General features: G+C 38.0%; 3 protein-coding genes across 4 annotated transcripts in view; 2 read left to right on the top strand and 1 right to left on the bottom strand.

Annotated features, from left to right (window-relative positions):
* lrrc52 (leucine rich repeat containing 52) overlaps positions 1 to 4,580 on the top strand; it is a 71,064-nt gene extending 66,484 nt beyond the window's left edge. The window contains exon 4 of the mRNA XM_079889280.1: positions 3,801 to 4,580. Within this exon, the coding sequence (XP_079745406.1) occupies positions 3,801 to 4,311 (511 nt within the window). The 3' untranslated portion in view covers positions 4,312 to 4,580. The remainder of the gene's footprint in view (positions 1 to 3,800) is intronic.
* Positions 4,581 to 5,575: 995 nt separating this feature from the next.
* echdc2 (enoyl CoA hydratase domain containing 2) lies at positions 5,576 to 17,270 on the top strand. The gene is made up of 9 exons (XM_079889286.1): positions 5,576 to 6,212; positions 7,907 to 7,974; positions 8,505 to 8,592; positions 8,667 to 8,753; positions 10,640 to 10,732; positions 10,925 to 10,981; positions 12,708 to 12,895; positions 15,358 to 15,456; positions 15,555 to 17,270. Exons 1-9 carry the CDS (start codon positions 5,999 to 6,001, stop codon positions 15,630 to 15,632), a joined length of 972 nt encoding a protein of 323 aa, XP_079745412.1. The 5' UTR covers positions 5,576 to 5,998; the 3' UTR covers positions 15,633 to 17,270.
* The window catches only part of zyg11 (zyg-11 family member, cell cycle regulator), a 20,632-nt gene continuing 15,251 nt past the window's right edge, over positions 15,762 to 21,142 (bottom strand). The window contains exons 12-16 of one of the 2 annotated variants that reach the window (XM_079889275.1): positions 20,768 to 20,965; positions 20,624 to 20,676; positions 19,078 to 19,175; positions 18,807 to 18,989; positions 15,762 to 18,150 (exon numbers count right to left, since the gene is read on the bottom strand). In XM_079889275.1, coding sequence (XP_079745401.1) covers positions 18,134 to 18,150; positions 18,807 to 18,989; positions 19,078 to 19,175; positions 20,624 to 20,676; positions 20,768 to 20,965 — 549 coding nt within the window. In that variant the 3' untranslated portion in view covers positions 15,762 to 18,133. The remainder of the gene's footprint in view (positions 18,151 to 18,806; positions 18,990 to 19,077; positions 19,176 to 20,623; positions 20,677 to 20,767; positions 20,966 to 21,142) is intronic. The other variant, XM_079889276.1, reaches the window with a different exon arrangement.

Below are 21,142 nucleotides of genomic sequence, written 5' to 3'. Positions count from 1 at the left end.
CACCTCATTATATAATATGGCTATCCAGCTCTGTCTTCCCCTGTATCCCAGCTTCAGCCGTGGCATGCGCCCCACTCTGCAGTTAGACAGGGGTTGGCATGGATTTCAATGAGGAATGAGAGAATTTATTCTACTTGATACTTGACACAGCACAACTTCAAACAGAATGTGGAAAATGAATCTGTTGCAATTATGATCTCTCCTTCGGGGTACAGTCTTAAAAAGGAAGCTAGACGCCGCCCACTCATTCTATAAATGTTTGATATTGTATCTTAGACCCACTTTGCATTCAAAAAGTTGCGCGTATACAAGGACAATGAATATGTTTACAGTTAAAGTCTGACAAATATCCCTGAAATACGTGTTCGGAGAAATCACAAGTCTCTGTGACAGATGTAGGCTAAGATCGTTTTCCAAAACGACAAAACAGAATGTCATCTTAATAACACTAAACAAAATTAATGCTTAAACTTTTGTTCATTATTAGTTATTGAATTTTAACATCTAATATGCCCATTCCTCGCGGGATCCTGGGAGCTAGGTTAGTGTCACACCCAGGGTTATTATAGTTTTGCATTTTTTATTAGTTTTTATTTTTATTTCGTTTTGAATTTTTGTTTTCAAATTCAGTTTAGTTTTAATTAGTTTTTAAAGTGGGTTTGCTAGTTTAGTTTAGTTTTTATTTTTTGAAAATGCTTAGTTTTAGTTTAGTTTTTATTAGTTTTAGTGTTAGTTTTAGTCTTTTTTTGTAATTTGGGTTATTTGTCAGGGGCAAAATTCAAAAAGGTCAGAAAAAGTATTGTATAATAATAACTCAATAAAAACATCATACAATTTTAGAAAAAAATTCACAACCCATTGAAATTCCTTTACCTCTTACAAAATCCACACGCCATGCCAAAAATCTACACATCATACAGAATTCACACCCTATACAAATACCACAGCTGTACAATTTTCACACCCTATACTAAATTTACCCTATACAGTCAATAGCCTACTCATCTGGATTGAAGCAGCAAACATTCAGTGTAAAAGTAAAAAAATGACATAACAGATTTAATATTTGAATCACAGCTTATATAGAGTGTTGACATCGACAACCACAACCAAAAAGTGCATTTTACCTCAAACTTGCGACTAGTTAACTTTCTAAAGAAGGCGCAATCGCTTCTCGGGTCGACATTAACACACTGACAAAATTATATTCAGAATTTAAAATATTTGTATACCACTTTTTAATGTGTGATTGTGTAAAGGTGTTCACGAGATAGAGATACCAACCTTTCGCGAACTTGCTTTCAACGTCGAACGAACACTCGTTCTCATGGAGACGCGTGTGCACGGAGGGGAGGGGCTGTGTGTGTGTGTGTGTGTGCACGCATGTGAGAGACGCATGAGTGACAGAGAGCCTGAGGGAGAGAAGGGAAAGGAAATGCAGCTGAACGAATACGCTGCGTGTTTTAAATAGCGTTAAAAAATGAAAGACCTTAACAAAGACGAAAACTAAGGACATTTACTCTATCATTTTATTTTATTTTAGTTAGTTTTGCCAAACACACATTACAGTTTTAGTTAGTTATCGTTGTTTTGTAATGCCTCGTTTTTATTTTTATTTCAGTTAACTACAATGTTTTTTCCCACCTAGTTTTCGTTAACGATTATAACCTTGGTCACACCACACTCACTGCCTCTACTTCGGGACGCTACGCTTCCCGGGTTGGGCCCCAGCAGTCCCCATCGCTGCCCCTCCGTGGGTACATTGGTTGTCCCCTTGGGCCGCTCATACAGAGCCTGGGAGCCTAGCTAGTGCTTCCAAGCCCGTCCCGTTGGCTCTTGCAGACAATCAGACTCGGCTATGCGATTCAGTTTGCCAGGCACAGTTTTGGGCTCCTGGACGGGACCTCGACTGTGGTACCATACCTATTAGAGTTGATGGCAGTGCTGCTCGCCCTGCGTCGGTTTCGACCGTTGCGCATTTGTCTAGCATCTGTCCCAGACAGCAACATAGTGTCGGCCCAGATCCGGCCCACATCGGGTACACGTGGATTCCACACGTGGATCTGGGCTGACACTATGTTGCTGTCTGGGGTGTTTGTTTGCGCACACTTTCCAAAGAAGTATACTTTAAACGGTTATGCATTTGGCTGTGTTTGTGTACTGTGGGCACTTTTTACATTTGATCCAATTTGATAATGTGTCTGTCTTATTAAGTTGTCTTTTAGGTTGCGATAAACTCATTCATCACAACATATTTGTCACTTATTTATCACAACCTAAAATAACCTCACGTGGGGCAAACATTTCAAACAGGCCACAAGTTGACTTGGCCTATACTATACTACTGAATGAACGAATAATGAAAATACACACATTAAGGATCGTGTAAGTAGCATTTGATTCTGCATAGGCAAATTGTTATGATTGTGTGAGGGGATAAAATTCTGTTTTAGCATAGCAGGGTGACGGCAAGCATGATAATAAATGTGTTTTTGTTTGTGTGTGCATTTATGTGCTGCATGTATGTGAATGTTGGGTTGAGGGTCACTGGGAATTAAAGCTGAATCAGATTGTGTGTTTCAAATGCGTGTGTGTGTGTGTGTGTTCAGAAGTTGGTTATAATATGTATGTGCATGAATGCTTTCTGATTAGAGTCTGAGATGGGCATGTGTGATTGAAGGGATTTCCCCAGTTAACCGCACCAGTGAATCTGAAAATGGGTAATCACAGACACACACAGATCCATCCATCCTCAAACACATACAAATGACTTAGTAAAAGATTTATTATGTTTTAGCCCCCTACATTGATATGTTCATCTATTAATATATTTGTTCCACTGTCTGCCTCTCAGATTTGTCCTTTCTCAAAACTTCGATCAGCACTTTCAAAGAGATGAATGAATGAGAGCGAGGGAGGAGGGGGCAAAATATGTTTTAAAATGAGATCTGGAGTCAGTGAATTAAAGAAATGGAGAAAGGCCGTGGTAGACTAACGGTTAAAGATCTGGGTTTCTAATGAGACAGCGAGAGAAACCTCTCTCCTGCTTGTTCCCTTGAGCAAGACACATCTCAAGATGCTCCACTGGAACTGGCCATTCAATCAGTGAACCAAAGGTTTCTTTGGATGACATGCATTTGCTAAATAGCAAGAAAGAAACAAGAGAGATGAAATTAGGCCATCTCTCTCTCCCACAGCACACCGTCTGCACTTCTTGTAACATCTTCTGTCTGTCTGTTCTGTCTCTCTCTCTGAGGACCTGCAGGGAGGTTAGTGGTTCTTCGTCTTTATGCTTGTTAGGCAGACAGCCTGTCGGCAACCAACTAGTGCCTCCTTCACTATACTTCCCCTTATTTACTGTTTTCTATCTCTCTTTCTTTCCCTTAGCTCACTCTCTGACAGAGACACTCTTTCATGATTGTTTCATTTCTTTATCTCTCGTCTGCATTCTCCACACTCCTCCATCATTTTCCTCACCTTCCAGTCCTTGGTTTATATGGTGATACTGAAAGTGCCCAGTCCGTGTACCATCAGACCAGCTTTACATTTCCACAAAAAAACCCTTTACTGAACTTTTTACTAATCTACTGATCTTTCACTGAGTGCAAAAATGTCATTTGGTGTAACAATCACGTAAAAATGAAACCGAGTGCATCATTGTGGAGCCACCATCCAATTAGCGGTGTCCTTTTCCTGCAGCTCCAGATTAATTGCTATGCGAGTTCCCCAGGATTTTTAATGCATGTTGACTTTTACACTTTAAGTAATTATTTCTCTGTATTTCTTCTCAATCTCTCCAGGTCCTCCTCTCTGCAGGCTCGTGTTCAGGAGTTTATCAGCAGTGGGGAGAAAAGCGCTGAACACTCCTCTGAGACTCTCTGCCTACCGGACCTAAAACGGCAGCCTGTCACATCTCTAACTGCTGCATGTACAAATACAGAAAGAGAGGACAGCAAGGAGAGACAGATGGATAGAGAGAGGGAGGCACACATGGAGGTAGTGAGAGACAGAGAAAAAGACAGCCAGAAAGAGAGAGAGTGGATGCTGTTAAGGGAACGAGAGAAAGATAATGAAAGAGGAGCTGAGATAAATGGGAATAGGTGTCCATCCTCTCCTGTTTTATTCCCTTCTGAGATGTTAGCTCCTGATGGACATTTAAGAACAGTTCACACATTACCAAACTTTGCACAGGCCCTGGCCGAAGCAAGAAAAGCAAGATACATCAGACACAGAGGACACCCGTTGTGTGAGCGAGAACTCACCATGCGAGAGATATTTTCCCAGGATTCAAGAGATACTCCCGCTCTCTGAGACTCAAAAACAGTGGTTCTCAACTGGTTTTGCTTTAAGATCAGATTATCCATTGGACAGCAAGTTGCGACCAAACATAGTTAATGCCATAATTGCATTGATAGGTTGGTGCGGTTTTGGTCCATTCGCGGCATATTCGTTTTGAAACAACTTGCCAACGCTAACTTTCTAGAAAAGTTCGATCGGGCTGGTAAACACTTTTGAACTACTATTGATCTGTGTCGATTATGTAATAGGTAGGTGTGGATCTGAGGCTCCGCCTTCTCTGACATGGAAATTATCTAATTTCTAAGTAAATTTTTTCTGTTCAGTCCGTTGAGAACATATGCGAGTAAAAATTAGGGCTGTCAAGTAGCCTAAAAGTTGGAGTTCTATGAAGACTTGAATGCTTATTACAAGTCAGAGTGTAAATGCACCTTTTACTATCCCATTTACTATATTTTTTTCCCCTGCTGTCCATGATCCTATCAGAAAAGGCTGGTGAGTCACAACCCACCAGTTGAGAATCGCTGAGTTAAAGGAATAGTTCACCCCCAAAAAAATAAAATAAATGTTGTCATCATTTACTCACCATCTAGTTGTTCCAAACCTTTATGAGTTTCTCTCTTCTGTTGAGCACAAAGATAATATATTTTAAAGAATGTTGGTAATCAAACAGTTGACTGTAGCCATTGACTTCCATAGTAGGAGAAAATAATAATAATACTATGGAAGTCAATGGCTACCGTAAACTTTTTGGCAAGAAACATTCTTCAAAATATCTTCTCTTGTGTTCAACAGAAGAAACTCATACCGGTTTGGAACAACGTGAGGTTGAGCAAATGATGACAATGTTCATTTTTGGGTGAACTTTCCCTTTAATATAGCACACTATATGTTTCATTAGATGTTTTGCATTAGGCCAAAATAATTTAATAATTGTAATTACAAAGACATATCACAACAAGAACACCTTTACTATTTATGTTTAAACTTAAATCTACATGAACCACACAATTTTAGGATGGTTTGTTCTTATCAGCTCAAATTATGTCAATAAAAACAATCAACAAAGCTGTTTTCTTCTCATTTTATCAGGACATCTGTCACAATCTATGAATACTTTGCCTCTGGGTACTTTCATTGTTCTTCATTTCATCAGTAGCTAGACCTCTCCATCATATCACATTATCGCCCTCTGTTGATGGTTCTTTACAGAGTGTTGTACACTAATATCATATTACGCTAAGGGACGCGTCGCGTCGATTGCGTAAACAAAGTATTTGATTGGTGAACTGGGTGTCTACGTCAGAATTCCGGGTTACGCGCTTGCAGTGTAGTCAAGTCGTTTCAATTTTCGCGTCGCGTTACTAGGAGACTTTAAAATGTGTAAATAAACACGAACATTAATATATACATTACACATATTAAACACATTAGGCTGTGTTCCTGCAAAGTGAGTCTCTCTGTAAGCATCGAGGTAAAGAAGGTTGACAGTTTGTTTGAGGAAGTGAAGTGGAAAAATACACATGCAAACTTGACAGTGTTGATATGGCGTTTCGCAAAGCATGAATCTCCCACACGGCTTATTATTAACAGCAACAGCTCCGGTTTAATTCCGGGTTATACGGTTTCAATTCTGGTTTGGGGCCAACACGATCGCTGTTACAATACTATCTACGAAAAGACCTTGTAAGTTATATTTATCATGAGTGTAGTGCGCAGAGTTGCCATGAGGACTGGGATGTTTCTGATCCAGCCCAGGGTGCAGGTGATGATAGCAGCGCGCTGTGTGTTTGCAGGGCCGATTAAGCGACTTTCCCCGCGGGTTAGTTTTACTCAGTCCCGCTCGTGGTGCTCTGATGGGCCAGTTTCTGATCGCAATGAAGTCCGGCTGCATTGGCTGGATGGTGAAGACAACGGTAGGTGCATCAACTAAATAATATTGCTGTACGCTTGCAGACGCGTCCTGTTAAACACACACACACACACACACACACCTGTCTACATCTTACAGGCGTATTTGTGCCGTTAACGTAACTTAGCAAAACTGAAAACGAAAGTGATTAATGTTGTTTATTTTATTTTATTTTAGTCTTCAGGAAATGATATCAAGTCTTTATTGAAATGCAACGCATAGGCTAATAACTTGCATATTCATTGACACTGGTGTGCTTAATTACCTTCCGTCCGTTATTATTCCTTCAACATGTAGCCTGTATTGTAAGGAACTATGAAGGGTAGTTTAGTTTGGAGATTTAAAGTGAAAACAGAAAAATAATATTACTCTTGTATCTTGTAATATCTTGTAGTTTAGTGGTTCAACTGTTTTTTTGCTTGGAGTGGCGATCCAACACACAAATAATGTTTTGTTGTGTGAAAGTAAACAACATTCTACCTAATATTAACCATTAAAGTGTATAAATATGTATATATATCTATATCTATATCTATCTATCTATCTATCTATCTATCTATATATATATATGAATACAAAGTTCTGTCATTATCATAAAACTCTAGATGGCACTGGCTGATAGGTCTTTAACTCATTCTGGTAGCAATCATATAGGCTATTTTTCTACATGGCACAGCTGATTGGTTTATGATGCATTAGCAGCCAGTGAACTCACTGCTCAACATTCAAATACTCTGTCAGTGTTTTCCATAGCAGTTTGCAGTGCGCTTTCAGAAACTCTCCACCTCCCCAGCTCCACCTGTATAGATCTGCTTTGGGTAATTTCATGCATTCTATAGACCTTATTCACATCAACACCATCTTTGATTTTTTAACAGGAATGAAATCGAAGCTGTGAGGGATGGACATACATCTCTTCAGTGTTATTACTGTTATTTAATGTGTGTTTAGATTGTTCTGCTGACGAAACACTACAAAATATATTTCCAAGAAGTTTCAGTAGACAAAAAAACAAAAACAACAACAACAAAAAAAACTCCAGCAGCAGCAGTGTAGCAGATCTATTCCGTCAAGACCAAATACATTAACATTGTCATATCCATTACCATGCTAAACTCTCAGAGAGTTTTCATGTTAGAAATAAGGCGATGAATATAGCATGCAAGCAGGATTTACAGTGCCAAGCACAATAAAGATGTGGTCAGATTTAGTGTTGTTCGGCAAGTTTTTGTGGGCAAAAATTCAATCATTTCAACAGGAATCCACACGATTGGGAATTTCACATCAGGGTGAAATATTTCCCAATGCAGATTTCACAACAAGTAAAAGCTTGTCAAGCGTTAACCAACAGAAAGCTGGTTGGTTTGAAATTGACTTCTGTGTGAGCTGTGCTTTATACATCACAACAATATTAACAATAGACAATGGATCTGTATTGCCAGCAAAAGTTCGCAGAAATTTCACAGAAAATTTGCTAATGTGACCAAACCTTTACAGCATAAACAAACTATTACAAGAATGTTTAATGCGTCGTTACATCCCCTCTAAAGACTTTAGCCCCAGTCATGCCATGAGTGCAGTAACTTACTTTTTATATTTGGCATAATTTTTCGGTGTGGTCTGTGATCGGAACAGACCTGCCACCCACCCGTTGATTAACCGAAACCGTTCATTTCTCTTTGTCTCTTGTCTGGTTAGGTATAGTGGAAGTGCTGATGTGTCGCGAGAGAGCGCGGAACTCTCTGGGTCGCGTGTTTGTGAGTCAGGTGAGTCGGCCATGTTTGTTTACAGAAAACCCCCTGTCCTTCAGCATCAAACTTCTGAATAAATGTATGGTTTTAATATGTGTAAAAATGCTATTTTGTTGTAATTTGACCCATATGATGATACAGCTCAATAGTTTTACTGGTGCTTTAAATTTCCACCACACATATTACAAGATATCATTCTTTTTATGACCTTTTGTGATGTAAATAAATAAATAAATGACAAAGAATGTAACTTCAAGATGCAACCAATCGCTGTTATGGTTTTTAAATATTAACTTCACTTGATTTGTGGATGTTCCATTTCTGTCCATTTTCTTCTGTCTGTTTCCACAAAGTAGAATAAGAACTCTTTTTCATCAGTTTTTCATAAGAATGTCTGGCAAAAGTGTGTCAGGCCTTAAATAAATAAAGACAAAAGAGAAAAATAAAAAGGGCATATTTCTCCCAGAATTCTGCCTCAAATCAGTATCTTGAGTTGTATCTTTCTCTGTCTATATATACATCAATATCTGTCATTTTCTGTGTAGATGAAAGAGCTGGTGTCATCGATACATCATGACGCAGCAGTTCGTGTGGTGATCTTTAGGAGTTTGATACCCGGAGTCTTTTGTGCAGGTTTGTGTAAGGAATACTGTATCAGTATTCAGACATTTGCATATGCCATAATTAGTCTTTTTGTGTGCTAACAGGAGCAGATCTTAAAGAGAGAGCCCAGATGAGTAATCCTGAGGCAGAGCTGTTTGTACATGGCCTGCGATCACTAATGAGTGACATCGGTGAGACATGAAGATAATGATTCTCATGAATATTGCAAAATGACTAATCCTCCACATAAAGTGCAGTAGTATAATGATACAGAACTCTGAATTCTGGTAGTGCTGCACTGAAAAGGTAATGTTTCCCAGCTGCAAATATGATTATGGCTGGAGGAGGTGAGAGTGATTGGATATAATAAACTCACAGAAAGCTAATTTTCCCTCAATGCCCTCAGCTTTTGCAAACTCATGCAAATAACATTTTTGGGAAATGCAGCTGTTTTTATAAGCAAGAACCTTCTCTATATCATTTTCTACATGTTTAATCAAAAATAAAGAACATGAGTGTGTATACAGTGGGGTGAAATGCTTCTAATAAAAAAAAAAATGAAAACAAACTTTTATCAGCATAACAGTTTGAGTAAAAAGATTTTGAAAAATTAACATGAATTTCTGTATTTGATATTTTGAAGCATTTTCTTCAGTTTCGTTTTAGTAAAAAAAAAAGTAAATATCGACGAATTTTAAAAATGAAAAATATATTCGTCTGTGTACCACAATTGCATGCAATTGCAATTCCAGTGACTGCAGGATTTTCTTATTACAAATAAAATTCGCATTTTGTGCATAAAATTGCATCACCCAGGAAGTGACATCATTTTGATTCTTTCTAAAGCATGACAGGAAGACAAATATTGCTTAAACCATTTTCTCAATTTTTACATGTATTGTTTGTTGACAGCATTTGTCAAGCTCAAAAGTGAACAAAATGAAACATATTTCCTAATTTGTAAGAAATATGGGGGGTCAGTTAGAGTTTTTTTTAAAGTGACAGTAAAGACATTTACTGTACGTTAAAACATGATTTCTATTTCAGATAAATGCTGTTCTTTTGAACCTCTTTTGAAAATGTATCACGGTTTCTACAAAAATATGAAGTGTTTTCAACATTGATAATAATAATAAGAAATGTTTCTTGTGCATCAAATCATATTAGAATGAATTCTGAAGGATCATGTGACACTGAATACTGGAGTTATGATGCTGAAAATTCAGCTTTGATCATGGGAATAAATTACATTTTAAAATGTATTAAGTAAGGGATAATGCCCGACGAGGTGTCCATTAACAGAAATTAATGGACGACGCGGAGGCGTGAACCGTCCGACGCGAAGCGCGATGCTTCCGCGAAGTCCATTAATTTCTGTTAATGGACACCTCGAAGGGCATTATCCCGCTTATACCATGGTCACTTACGAAAGAAAGAAATATTTAATCAATTAATAATACATTAATGTGTTTTAGAGTAAAAATCGTGAGGGTTTTTATTTATTAAGTCGAGCGCACTATTTAATATCTCCCGCCAAGCAACGTGGCCACAGCGACCCGACCGCAGCAGTTGATCAGTGAGTTTGAGCCAGCGCAATCATTTAGAACTGTCATCAGGCAAATTGACGGGACGCCTTTCCTAGGTGTACATTATCACTTTTTAACTTACACCCTCCAGCCAATCAGAATCGAGTATTCACCCAGACCATGGTATAAAATAGAACATTTTATATGATACTATTACTGTTATTATTACTGCATCCTTACTGTCTGAGAGACTTCCAAAGACTCTTACAATCTCCAAACTTTTGAACAGTATGAATAGTAACTAAAACCATTTGTTCCCAGTTGAACTATATGGTAGATTTTTGTTTGAATATTTTCAAATGGTAACTTCGTGTTATTTTCAGGTTTCCTTTTGAATCCCAGATTTTCATTGTGTCCCCTCTCTATCAGTCTGTCTGCACTTGACAAATTCAGTCGAGTGTTTCAGGAGAGGTCCAGCTGTTTGAAAGCTTCTCTCATTAATGTGATCTATGACCTGTCTGATTGGTGTGTGTGTGTCCATTATGTGCCAGCTGCGCTGCCCATGCCAACCATTGCGGCGGTGGACGGCTTTGCTCTCGGGGGCGGTTTGGAATTGGCTCTGGCGTGTGACCTTCGCACTGCAGGTGAGCGGCTCGACCTTCTGAGGGTAGATCACGACAGGTATCACAGCTGCTGATGGTGCAGGTGTGGGGTTGCGTGATTTGTAGTCATTCTGTTTGGCACGTCACGGACCGGGGAATTTCGTCGGTCACGGCATGAGAAGGCTGGGTCCTTCAACTGACCTTTGTCTGTGATTGTGTGTGTGTGTTTTGCAGCACATTCTGCGCAGATGGGCCTGATTGAAACTACGAGAGGATTACTCCCAGGGGCTGGTGAGAAAAATAAATGAATAGATAGAGCGACCTGAAATAATAAGAGAAGCAGACAGCTAGATGGCAGTCCCATTACAGAAGAGAGACGGATAAACAGGAAGTTAACAGAAAGAACGACGCAATTGGAGAGTGAAAGAGCAGTGCCTTGCAAAAGTTTTTAAGAACCTTATACAATCTCTGTATTGGATTAGAATTGAAACAAATTTCAACATTACATAACTTAAGGCACACCAGTTGAATAGGGTAAAATTTGAACTAATAGATATCACCATACTTCCCCAGATGATTGATTACATTAAGAAGATTACAATTGCAGTAGATTACAAGTTTTCTGAAATGTTGTGTCTGAATATGCAAATGAGGCATATCTAATATCTAGTTAAATATGTAATCATTTGCATTCATTTCCAGAACAGAAGTATGAACGTTATTTCATTTTGTTGACATATTAAAGTTAAAAGTTTTAACACTAAATCAGAAAATACTGCCAGATTACAAATTACCATGTTTTTAGGAATAAATTGTATCAGATCAGGCAAGTGAACCAACCCCTCTGTAAAAACCTTTAGAATGTACAGTAGATACATGTATGTAAGTGCTACTGAAGTGAGATTTCTGATTTTCAGATTTCTGGCTCTATGCATGAGAAAAACACATTTTGATAAATATATAAAGATATGTATTGTAATGGAAATCTACAGACACAAATAGATAAAAGTGCAATAAAGTAAATAAAATACAAATGTATTTTGGATGTTTTCTTTCCACTAGTTTGAAAGAAGACACATTATGGAAAGCCAAATAGCTCAAAATCTCAAAATTGACCACTGCATGAAAAAAAAAGAAAGTGTCTTGCCTTAATACAATAATAAAATAAAAATGGCAACATGTTCCAAATATTTAGTCCATGTGTTGCAGAAGTCTATGCAGATTAAAAACAAATGCACTTGTATACCTTTTTCTTCTATGGAACATAAAAGAAGATATTTTTGGCGCTTTTCCACTACACAGTACCAGCTCGCCTTGACTCGACTCGACTCGCCTCGCCTTTGTTTGGTTTTCCACTGTGTAAAAGTTGTACCTGTACCTGCTTCCAGGTACTTTTTTTCGTATCACCTCCGGCGAGGTTCTGAGCGAGCTGAGGCCATACTAAAATGTGACGTGAAAACACGGCAGACTGCTGATTGGTCAGAGAATCAGCGTAGTGACGTGTAGAAGATTACGTCACGGCAGTTTCCTGCGGCATCGCTATGACGACCAGGTACTATTGTGGAGGTACTGCAATGGAAAACGGAGCGAAAAGCGAGGCGAGGCGAGTCGAGTTGAGCTGGTACTGGTAATGGAAAAGCGCCAATTGAGAAGATTTTGAGTGCTTTTTTGCCCATACATTGTGAAAGTTAACGGTCACCAAAACTGTTTATTTACCAACATTCTTCAAAATATCTTCTTTTGTGTTCCACAAAGTCATACAGGTTTGGAATGACATGCATTATCAATAGGGGGGAAAAAGAAGAAGAAATTCTTCTACAATCCAAATTGTTTTTTTTTGCTAGAATTATTTTCTAACATAATGATCAATTTTGAGCTTAGGTGAATTGACATAAAAATAAGACAAAGAACCAAATGTTGTGGCATATGTATTTAAGTAAAATGAGAGAAGTGATGATGTATCTGATTACTTTTTAAAGCCGCCATAAGTAAATCATCATTTCTCTGTGTTTATCAGGAGGCAGTCAAAGGTTGCCCCGGACGGTGGGCTTTGCCATGGCAAAGGAGCTGATTTTCACAGGACGCCGTGTCGGGGGTGAACAGGCTGCAGAGTTGGGGCTGGTCAACCGCTCCGTGCCACAGAACCAGACGAGAGACGCGGCCCACAAAGAGGCTCTTAGTCTTGCACGAGAGATCCTGCCTCAGGTGAGCCTGTAGGACATTTCCATTATTTACTTTTCCTCTCAGTCTGAGACACTTTCTCACCTCTGCTACTGTCTCGCTGAATTATACTCTCTTCTGTTGTGAGCACACTCCAACACTATGTGTTACACTCTGATAGTGTCCTGTGAAGTGGACTTCACAAGGCACTCGGCCATCTCAGATCTTCAGGAGTGTATATGCTTAGTTCAAAGGGTGTTGCACCCCAGCTTACGGAACTGTACATTGATATAGACAGGAACATTTACCCTATGCATGAAACACTGCATAGCAATCAAGAAATGACAAATTACACAATTTACTATATTGACAAAAGTATTTAGACACGCCTCTTAATTTTTGAATTCAGGCGTTTCAATCAATTGCCACAGGTGTATAAAATCAAGCACCTAGCCATGCAGCGTGCATTTACAAACATTTGTGAAATTCTGAAAATTCCAAGGTCAACTGTAAGTGACATTATTGGAAAGTGGAAGCGTTTGTGAACAGCTCCACTACGAGGCGGAAGAGCACGTAAAGTCACAGAGCGAACCGGGTGTATGGTGCGTAAAAGTGAGCAACGCTCTGATGATCTCATAGCTGAAGAGCTCCAAACTTCCACTGGCATTAATATCAGCACAAAAACTGTGTGGCGGGAGCTTCATGGAATGGGTTTCCATGGGCGAGCAGCTGCATGCAAGCCTCACGTCACCAAGTACAATGCTAAGCATCGGATGGTGTGGTGTAAGGAACGTCGCCACTGGACGCTTCTCTGTTTAGCAGTCTAATGGGTGAGTTTGGTTTTGGCGGATGCCAGGAGAATGTTACCTGCCTAAATGCATTGTGCCAACTGTAAAGTTTGGTGGAGGAGGGATAATTGTGTGGGGCTGTTTTTCAAGGGTTGGGGTAAGCCTCTTACTTCCAATGAAGAGAAATGAAAATTCTTCAGCATACCAAGACATTTTGAACAGTGCTATTCTTCCAACTTTGTGAAAAAGTTTGGGAAAGGCCCTTTTCTATTCCACAATGACTCTGCACAGTCATAAAGGTCCCAAGGTCCGTAAAGACATGGTTGGATGAGTTTGGTGTGGAAGTACTTGTGAATTGGACCATGTGAATGTGTGTGTGCCTAATTTTTCAGGGTTTTTCCACTGTGTATTTAACAAGTGTTGCTCATAGATATAAATGTATGTTTATGTTCGTTTGTTTCTGTGTTCTTGAAATTGTTCTCGTACTAGTACAGCTCTAGCCACAGGCATTTCACTGGGTGTACTTGTGATTTAATCCCATTTGCATCATGTGACACTGTTCTGTCACGGAGACAGTCTCCCATCATGACTCAAGACGACATGCCAGCCATGAATATATGTATGGCCTCAAGAAAGACAGACCTGGCTCAAATGTGCCATTGCAATCTTCCCTAGTGTCCAGAGCACACAATTAACTCCATAAACAATGTAATTACAAAAGACATGTGCTTGATCCAGTGTTTGATCTTGTTACCCTCTGGAGTGTTGCCTCTGGAGTGATATCAAATATCGGTCATATCATCGTCATTACATGACTCAGCATTTGGGGTTGTGGAACTGGAATGTTCTGTACTGTACTAAACTCTCTCGTGAGGTGTGACCTTGAGAACATCCTGCTTTTCTGGTTTTCCCAGTGATTGACAAGCCGTTAAATTAGATTAAAATGAAGTTGGCCTATTTAGGTCAGTGTGAGAACGGCATTCTGACATGTCGTGCCACAATAACTTCTGTCAGCAGCACTTCTGTCCACCTGACTTAACTGTGTCATCGTGAATCGTGATTATGTGATCGTGTCATCATAAACCGATACAGTTGCACTGATAGATAATAAACAGAGGCTTGTATAGTTGACAAACAAACTCAGTAAGATTTATTTTGAAAGAAATTGATCCTTTTATTCAGCAAGGATGCAATAAATTGATCGAAAGTGACAGCAAATACTTTTACATTCATACAAATGAGTTCTATTTCAAATACTTGCTTTTCTTTTGAACTTTCTTATCATAAAATAAACCTTAAAAAAGGGTATTGTGGTTTACAAAAAAATATTAAGCAGCACAATTATTTTTTTTACATTATAATAAGAAATGTTTCCTAAACATCAAATTAGAATGGAGTAATGATGCTGACAATTCAGCTTTACCATCACAGGAATAAATTACATTTTAAAATATTTTAAAATAGAAAATTATAATCGTGTTTTACAATATTACTGTTTTTGATTTATGCAGCCTTGGTGAGCAAAATAAACCTCTTGGGGGGAAAAATGAATCTCACTGGCCCCAAACATTTTTGAAGAAAAAGAAATGACTGTAACAGTGTGGAAAAAAATCCCATATTTTTACCTTAGCGAAAATGCAACAAGCAACTCGGATTTCCTTTAGAAAATTAAAAGCTAATCTTTAAATTTTTCCTTGTTACACTTTCCTCCTTCTCCAGGCCCCGATTGCAGTGCGAATGGCTAAATTAGCGATGAATCGAGGCTCTGAGGTGGACATCTCTTCAGGAATGGCTATTGAGGGAATGTGTTACGCCAGGGTGAGTGTTATACATAAACCATATGAATCATATCTGTACAATTTGGCTTTGTTGTGGCTTTTGTGCATGGTTTGACTGAATGTTTTGCATTCTCTCAGCTCATTCCTACAAAGGATAGACAAGAGGGCATGGCTGCGTTTATAGAGAAGAGGCTGCCAAGGTACACTGGAGAGTGAAAGTTTTAACAAATTGAACATTCAGTACTACAAAGTGTTGGGTTTCAAATTCCTTTGAAATCACAATGCTTAAAAATAACTACCAAAAAATGTAAAAAATTTGTCATGCTCTTCTTTTTTTTTTGTGTGAGTTTGTCAAGTTTTTTGTCTTGTGTTTCTGGATAGAGTTGCTAAGATTGAGAAAATACTAATAAAAAGTAAAAATGAAAGAAAATTAGGGGTGCACCGATATGAAAATTTTGGCCTATACCCGATAATTCTTTATATTTGATAACCGATATATTGGCTGATAAATCTAATTTTTGAGAGCCTGATCACAAAAAACAAAATGTCCCTAGCACACAGATATATTGTCATTATAATGTTATGTAGCCTAAATGACAGCACATGTTGCACTTAACTGTATTTTCCTTTTTGAGGTCATTTCAATCATATTTCAAGCTATTCAAAACCATCATGGCAAACAGTGCGCATCTAAAGTGTCTCAGCTGAAGGAAATCATCCATTATTTATCGGCCAAATTGTCTTATCGGGCCGATAACGATAACATTAAAAACTTACACATATCGGCCAATACCAATATGTTGGCCGATATATTGTGCATCCCTAAAAAAATACAATAGTTTGTAATTTTGGAGCTAGGATATTCAAATTGTAATATTTATTTGAATGCTTTAATTTGAGAAATTCTTTAACATGAACGTGTTAATAAAGATGGACAGCAGACCAAATCAACAGGGGTTTTACATTCTTTATTCCCCAAACATAATTTTGCATAAACAGGAACCCGAGCGGCAGTATGACACCGTAGCTTCCTCTGGTTTTGCTGCTCAATCCACACTCTGCGTGAGGAAGATAACTGTAGTACAGCGCAGAACCAAAATCCACATACATGAGATTCTCCACGCTCGGTCTGAAGAGTTCAGTGAACCCAGAGGTCATTTGGTCCATTTACACAGCGGCAGATTCAATTTAACCTCAATAATTGTTAGTGCCGAAATTTTATCCAAAAACAGGCAGTGTGATGAATTTCAGTTGTATAAACCTGGCCAAAGTTGCCAAACACTCAACAAAATGATTTTTTACAGTCCAAATTATAACAAGGACTTATATTGCATGCTATTTGCAAGAACAGCTGCATGACACAACAAGATTTTCTGGAACAAAGCATATTTGTTGGAGCATCTCATCATTATTCATGGCCCAGTTACAAATAGAAAACCAAATCCATGCTGCGAAAAACAAGGATACACATCCAGGGAAATGAAACATTTATATACAAAAAAAAAAAAAAAAGCTTCTTTAGTTCATTGGAACAAAACGGAGTATCTTTTTTAAATGCAATTTCAAACAGGACAAGTTGAACCTGCTGTTTAAAATCTTAATCTGTGTTAAATTAAATCAAACTTAAGTTTATATGTATGTTTAGCAAGAAGGCAAATCCAATGACTTTTGGCAAATCACCAGTGCTTCAAAGTTGCCACGATCAGAACAAATATTCCCTATGGTCTTCTTCCTCTTGCCTTTTTTTATTTTATTTTTTAACAAGGTGTCATTTATCTGTGTCCGTTTTTTTTTTTATGTCTGCCGTCGCAGTCCGTTGCTTGATTTCTTCAAATGGTTTACGAGGCAGCAATCCATTTATTGACAAGTTCCTGCTTTGCCTCAACAGATCCATGCAATAAAGAGAGTCTGAAGGCAAAAGCTTTGATTTTATTCATCTCCGCCCGTTCCGTTGATCATTTCGGCTTCTGAAGAGCTCCGGGTTGTTGAGGAATCTCCGGCTTAGGTGTTCAGTCCATTTTGTACCATTTTTAAAAACAAACTCAAATCTAAATCTTAATACTTTGCGTGCAATACGACAAACGAACCATCCTAAACATGGCAATCTGCCACAGTTGATATACTGTGTATAAAAATAGATTTCATCCCTAAAGCTCTCATGCATTGACAAGCGGTTATCTCACAGATCACACGCGCAACTTTAACATTCCACACTGAATTTGACCAAACAGTTCAAACTTATTAAATATGTTCATGTATTTCCACGTAACCCAACTGTATCCGAGTATATTGCATTTTATGCCGAATAGGACAGAAATCGGTCACATAAATGAAATTTCCTATGGAGTTTCATCCAAATCTGAATATGCAAATGTGGCTTTCTGATGCACATGCTCTTAGTAGACGTGGACATGCACGCACACACACACACACACATATATATATATATAGAAACGCTCACATCCATAATCATGTTTAACAAACACACACTCTCTGAGCTGCTGCCTGTCTAAATAAACATCATCAGATCACAGAGACTTATTTCAAATAAATAACGGATTCGGTCGTGTGCAAACATATGCAAAGTAACTTATCCACACGTTCCTCTTTGCAGAAAGAACAGCAGAATATCGTTGTCATACGGATGGGCACGAGTGAACACATACACGTACAAATGCAGCGTCCTATCCAGAGACCACTGACCAAAAAGAACCGTGTCATGGAATGTTTTTCTCTGGAAAACAGAGAGAAATTTTGAATAAAAATGTATGTCAGTAATAAAACTGAACACTCAAGCTTTTGAAAAGAAGTTTTGAAAGTTACCCCCAAAAATGAAAAACACTGTCATCATCTACTTTTTTTTCATTAAATTTGAGAGATTTCAGTCACACTTGATGGCTTTATATGACGAACAGACTTCATTTGGGCTTTTATACACATATAAACATTGATCAGTGAATTTTGTAAACGGAAGCTCAAGCATGAGCCATTGAGGTTTGTTCTTGCGCGTCAAGCAAGTACGATTGAGCTTTTGTTTCAAAGTGATCTATGTTCGCTGATCAATGTTTATATGCGATAAAAGCTTGAATTCAATCTGTTCGTCATATAAAGTGATCGGTTCTCTTCAGGATATTTGGATTAAACCGCTCGATTCATATGGATTTATTTTTTATGATCTCTTTATGAAGCGCCAGAGTTGTGGGTTAACAGACTTTAAATGGAGGGACAGAAATCTCTCCGAATTTCTTAAATCTTCATCTGTGTTTCGAAGATGAATGGAAGTCGTAATTGATTGACAGGATTTTCATTTTTGGGTGAACTATCCCTTCAACTTTAAAAGGAACAGTTCTGCCTTTCAAAAAGCACTTTCGTTTGTCTGTGGACACGTACCTGTATGTGTGTGTATTTTTGCCGGGCATGCGTATCCTGTGCGTGCTCTGTGGCGATGTAAACTGTCTAGGATGCTTTCAGCCAATCGCAGCACATCGCCGTGGGTTTTGGGATGTGACATCACGGCCTCTAGCTGCCGCAGTCCTCCCTCCTCCAGTAACATGCTGCAGTACCGCCCCGCTGCTTCCACCAGGGCAGAATGGGAAAATAAAATGAACACCACCAAATGTCTCTGGGCTCAGAAGCGTTGGGTCTAGGGTGCTGATCTCACCATTTTTGCTGCAGACGTGCTGCATGGCCCATGCGGCCCACAGCTGAACTCCTGGGGTCTGGAAGCACTCCAGTAAAGGGAAGAAAGGGTTGAACGATCTGAAAAAGACACGTCATCTCATTAGAATACTAGAAATCAATCTTTATAGTGCATAAAAGGGACTAGTGCATAAAAGATCCCAGACGTGACACCAGTGTTGTTATTGTTAACTAAATCTATTAAAAGTTGTTTTCATTAATTGAAATAAAGCTGAAATAAAATATAAATATTAGATAAAAAAAAAAAAAAAAAGTTTAGTTGCCAAGGTAACATTTCTAATTTTCTTTAAGTTGAATGGAAATAATGTAAAAAAAACAAATTAAAATAAATTAAAGCTAAAAAAAAGAAGAAAAAAAAGGTAGAAAACCCCCAGAAAAATTACTAAAACTAAAATAAAAATGAAACCTAAACATATATAACATACATAAACATAAATGAAACCAACACAAGGAGGGGGACAATATTAATTAAATATTTAAACAACAATAAAAATATTAATTAATAATAATAATAATAATAATTCATATAATGTATAATATTTTATATTTCAACATTTTTTAATTAATTTGGAGCCCAAATCAGATTTCCCCCCCTTCAAATTCAGTGTTCTCGGTTTAATTTTTTCTGGATTTCATTCTAATGATTTAATTACATTTTAATAATAAAAAAATAATGTTTAAACAACTGAATTATTAAAACTTTAACACTTGAATAATTCATAAAAAAAGGTAACAATAGTGCCCTATGAAATGCATTTTATTTGTTTTATTTGAAATTGTGTGCGGTCTGTTTACATTTTTCTGCATTGTGTTTTGAGTTAATGCAGTTTTATTATCAAAATAAGTGGCAATTTTCTATTTAATTAATCGTTTGAAATGTAATAAAATAAAATGTGAACAATTTCTTTAATTTTTATCAGTGCTGCACAAAACAGGTTTACTTTTTCAATTAAAACATGGAAAAAACTAATTATATTCCTTAAAAAAAATTTTTTTTTAACTCTTTCCCCACCAGCTTTTTTGAATTTATTTTAAGTTGCCAGCCATCAGCATTTTTGATCATTTTCACAAATATTTTTTGGCCCCCAGAATATTTTGTTGTATGAATATCTGAACATGCAATGTATCATAAGAAAGCTGTAAAATTCTGTCAATGGTGGATAAGCATTCTCATAAATGACAGAAAATTGTGTCATTGGCGGGGAAAGAATTCATAATGGACTGTATTTATATAATGGACTCCATATTTATTATGGAGTTCATTTCATAAACTATAATATTATTACTGCTATTATTTCTTTGAGAAATACATTGCACTGCACAATAGTGATATATTTCTATAATAATTTCTTCAATTAAACTGCGTTTTCCACATCACATGTTCATAGGCACACCGCACACATAAAAAACATCAGAGAGTTTGTCAGGTCTGGTCTTGGGTCTGGTACTTGATACTGTCCATGGTTCACATTCAGTAAAGAATATTTTATTGTGGTGTTATTTCTCACCTGTACGCTACCATCTCACACTCCGGCGTTGGCCACTTCAGAATCGCTGAATGCTGCGAGAGACACATGATTATTAAGCCATTTACTCAGGGCCTCTGGTGTAATACCCAAGCAATTTTGACTTCTATTTGCACAAGCACGCACCAGCTGCTCCAGCAGTGTGTTCCTGAGCGACATGTCGAGGGTCCACACCTTCTCGCCCCGTGAGGTGAGGTGGGCCAAGATGCCTGCCGCGAAATAACTGACCTCCACCTCTGGACTGTGCAGCAGAGAGCAGATATGATCCAGAAAACTTTGAACCATCAGCTCACCGTGCAACTCCCCCACTTCAGCGATATTATTCTGAATACACAAGCACACAAAACATTCAGAACTAGACAAGATAGACAAAGTACAATAGCACAGGGGAACTCAGCTACAAAAATACCACTGAATGCAAAATTAAAGCCTCATTATACTTTCTAACTAAGGGAAACTATTAGCATAATCCCTGAGCAGTGCTTCCTCTGACACGAGAAG

Source organism: Squalius cephalus (genome assembly GCF_949319135.1).
Source record: "Squalius cephalus genome assembly, chromosome: 12".
Lineage (NCBI taxonomy): Eukaryota > Metazoa > Chordata > Actinopteri > Cypriniformes > Leuciscidae > Squalius > Squalius cephalus.
The sequence above is the reverse complement of the archived record's forward strand: the minus strand, read 5'-3'. Positions and strand labels throughout refer to the sequence as shown.

Bases quoted from the DNA above. Each gene is read 5' to 3' on its own strand.
- echdc2 (XM_079889286.1), top strand. From the start codon at position 5,999: ATGAGTGTAGTGCGCAGAGTTGCCATGAGGACTGGGATGTTTCTGATC. The intron at 10,733-10,924 runs GTGAGCGGCTCG...TGTGTTTTGCAG, and splicing joins GTGTGACCTTCGCACTGCAG to CACATTCTGCGCAGATGGGC. The intron at 12,896-15,357 runs GTGAGCCTGTAG...CTCCTTCTCCAG, and splicing joins CACGAGAGATCCTGCCTCAG to GCCCCGATTGCAGTGCGAAT.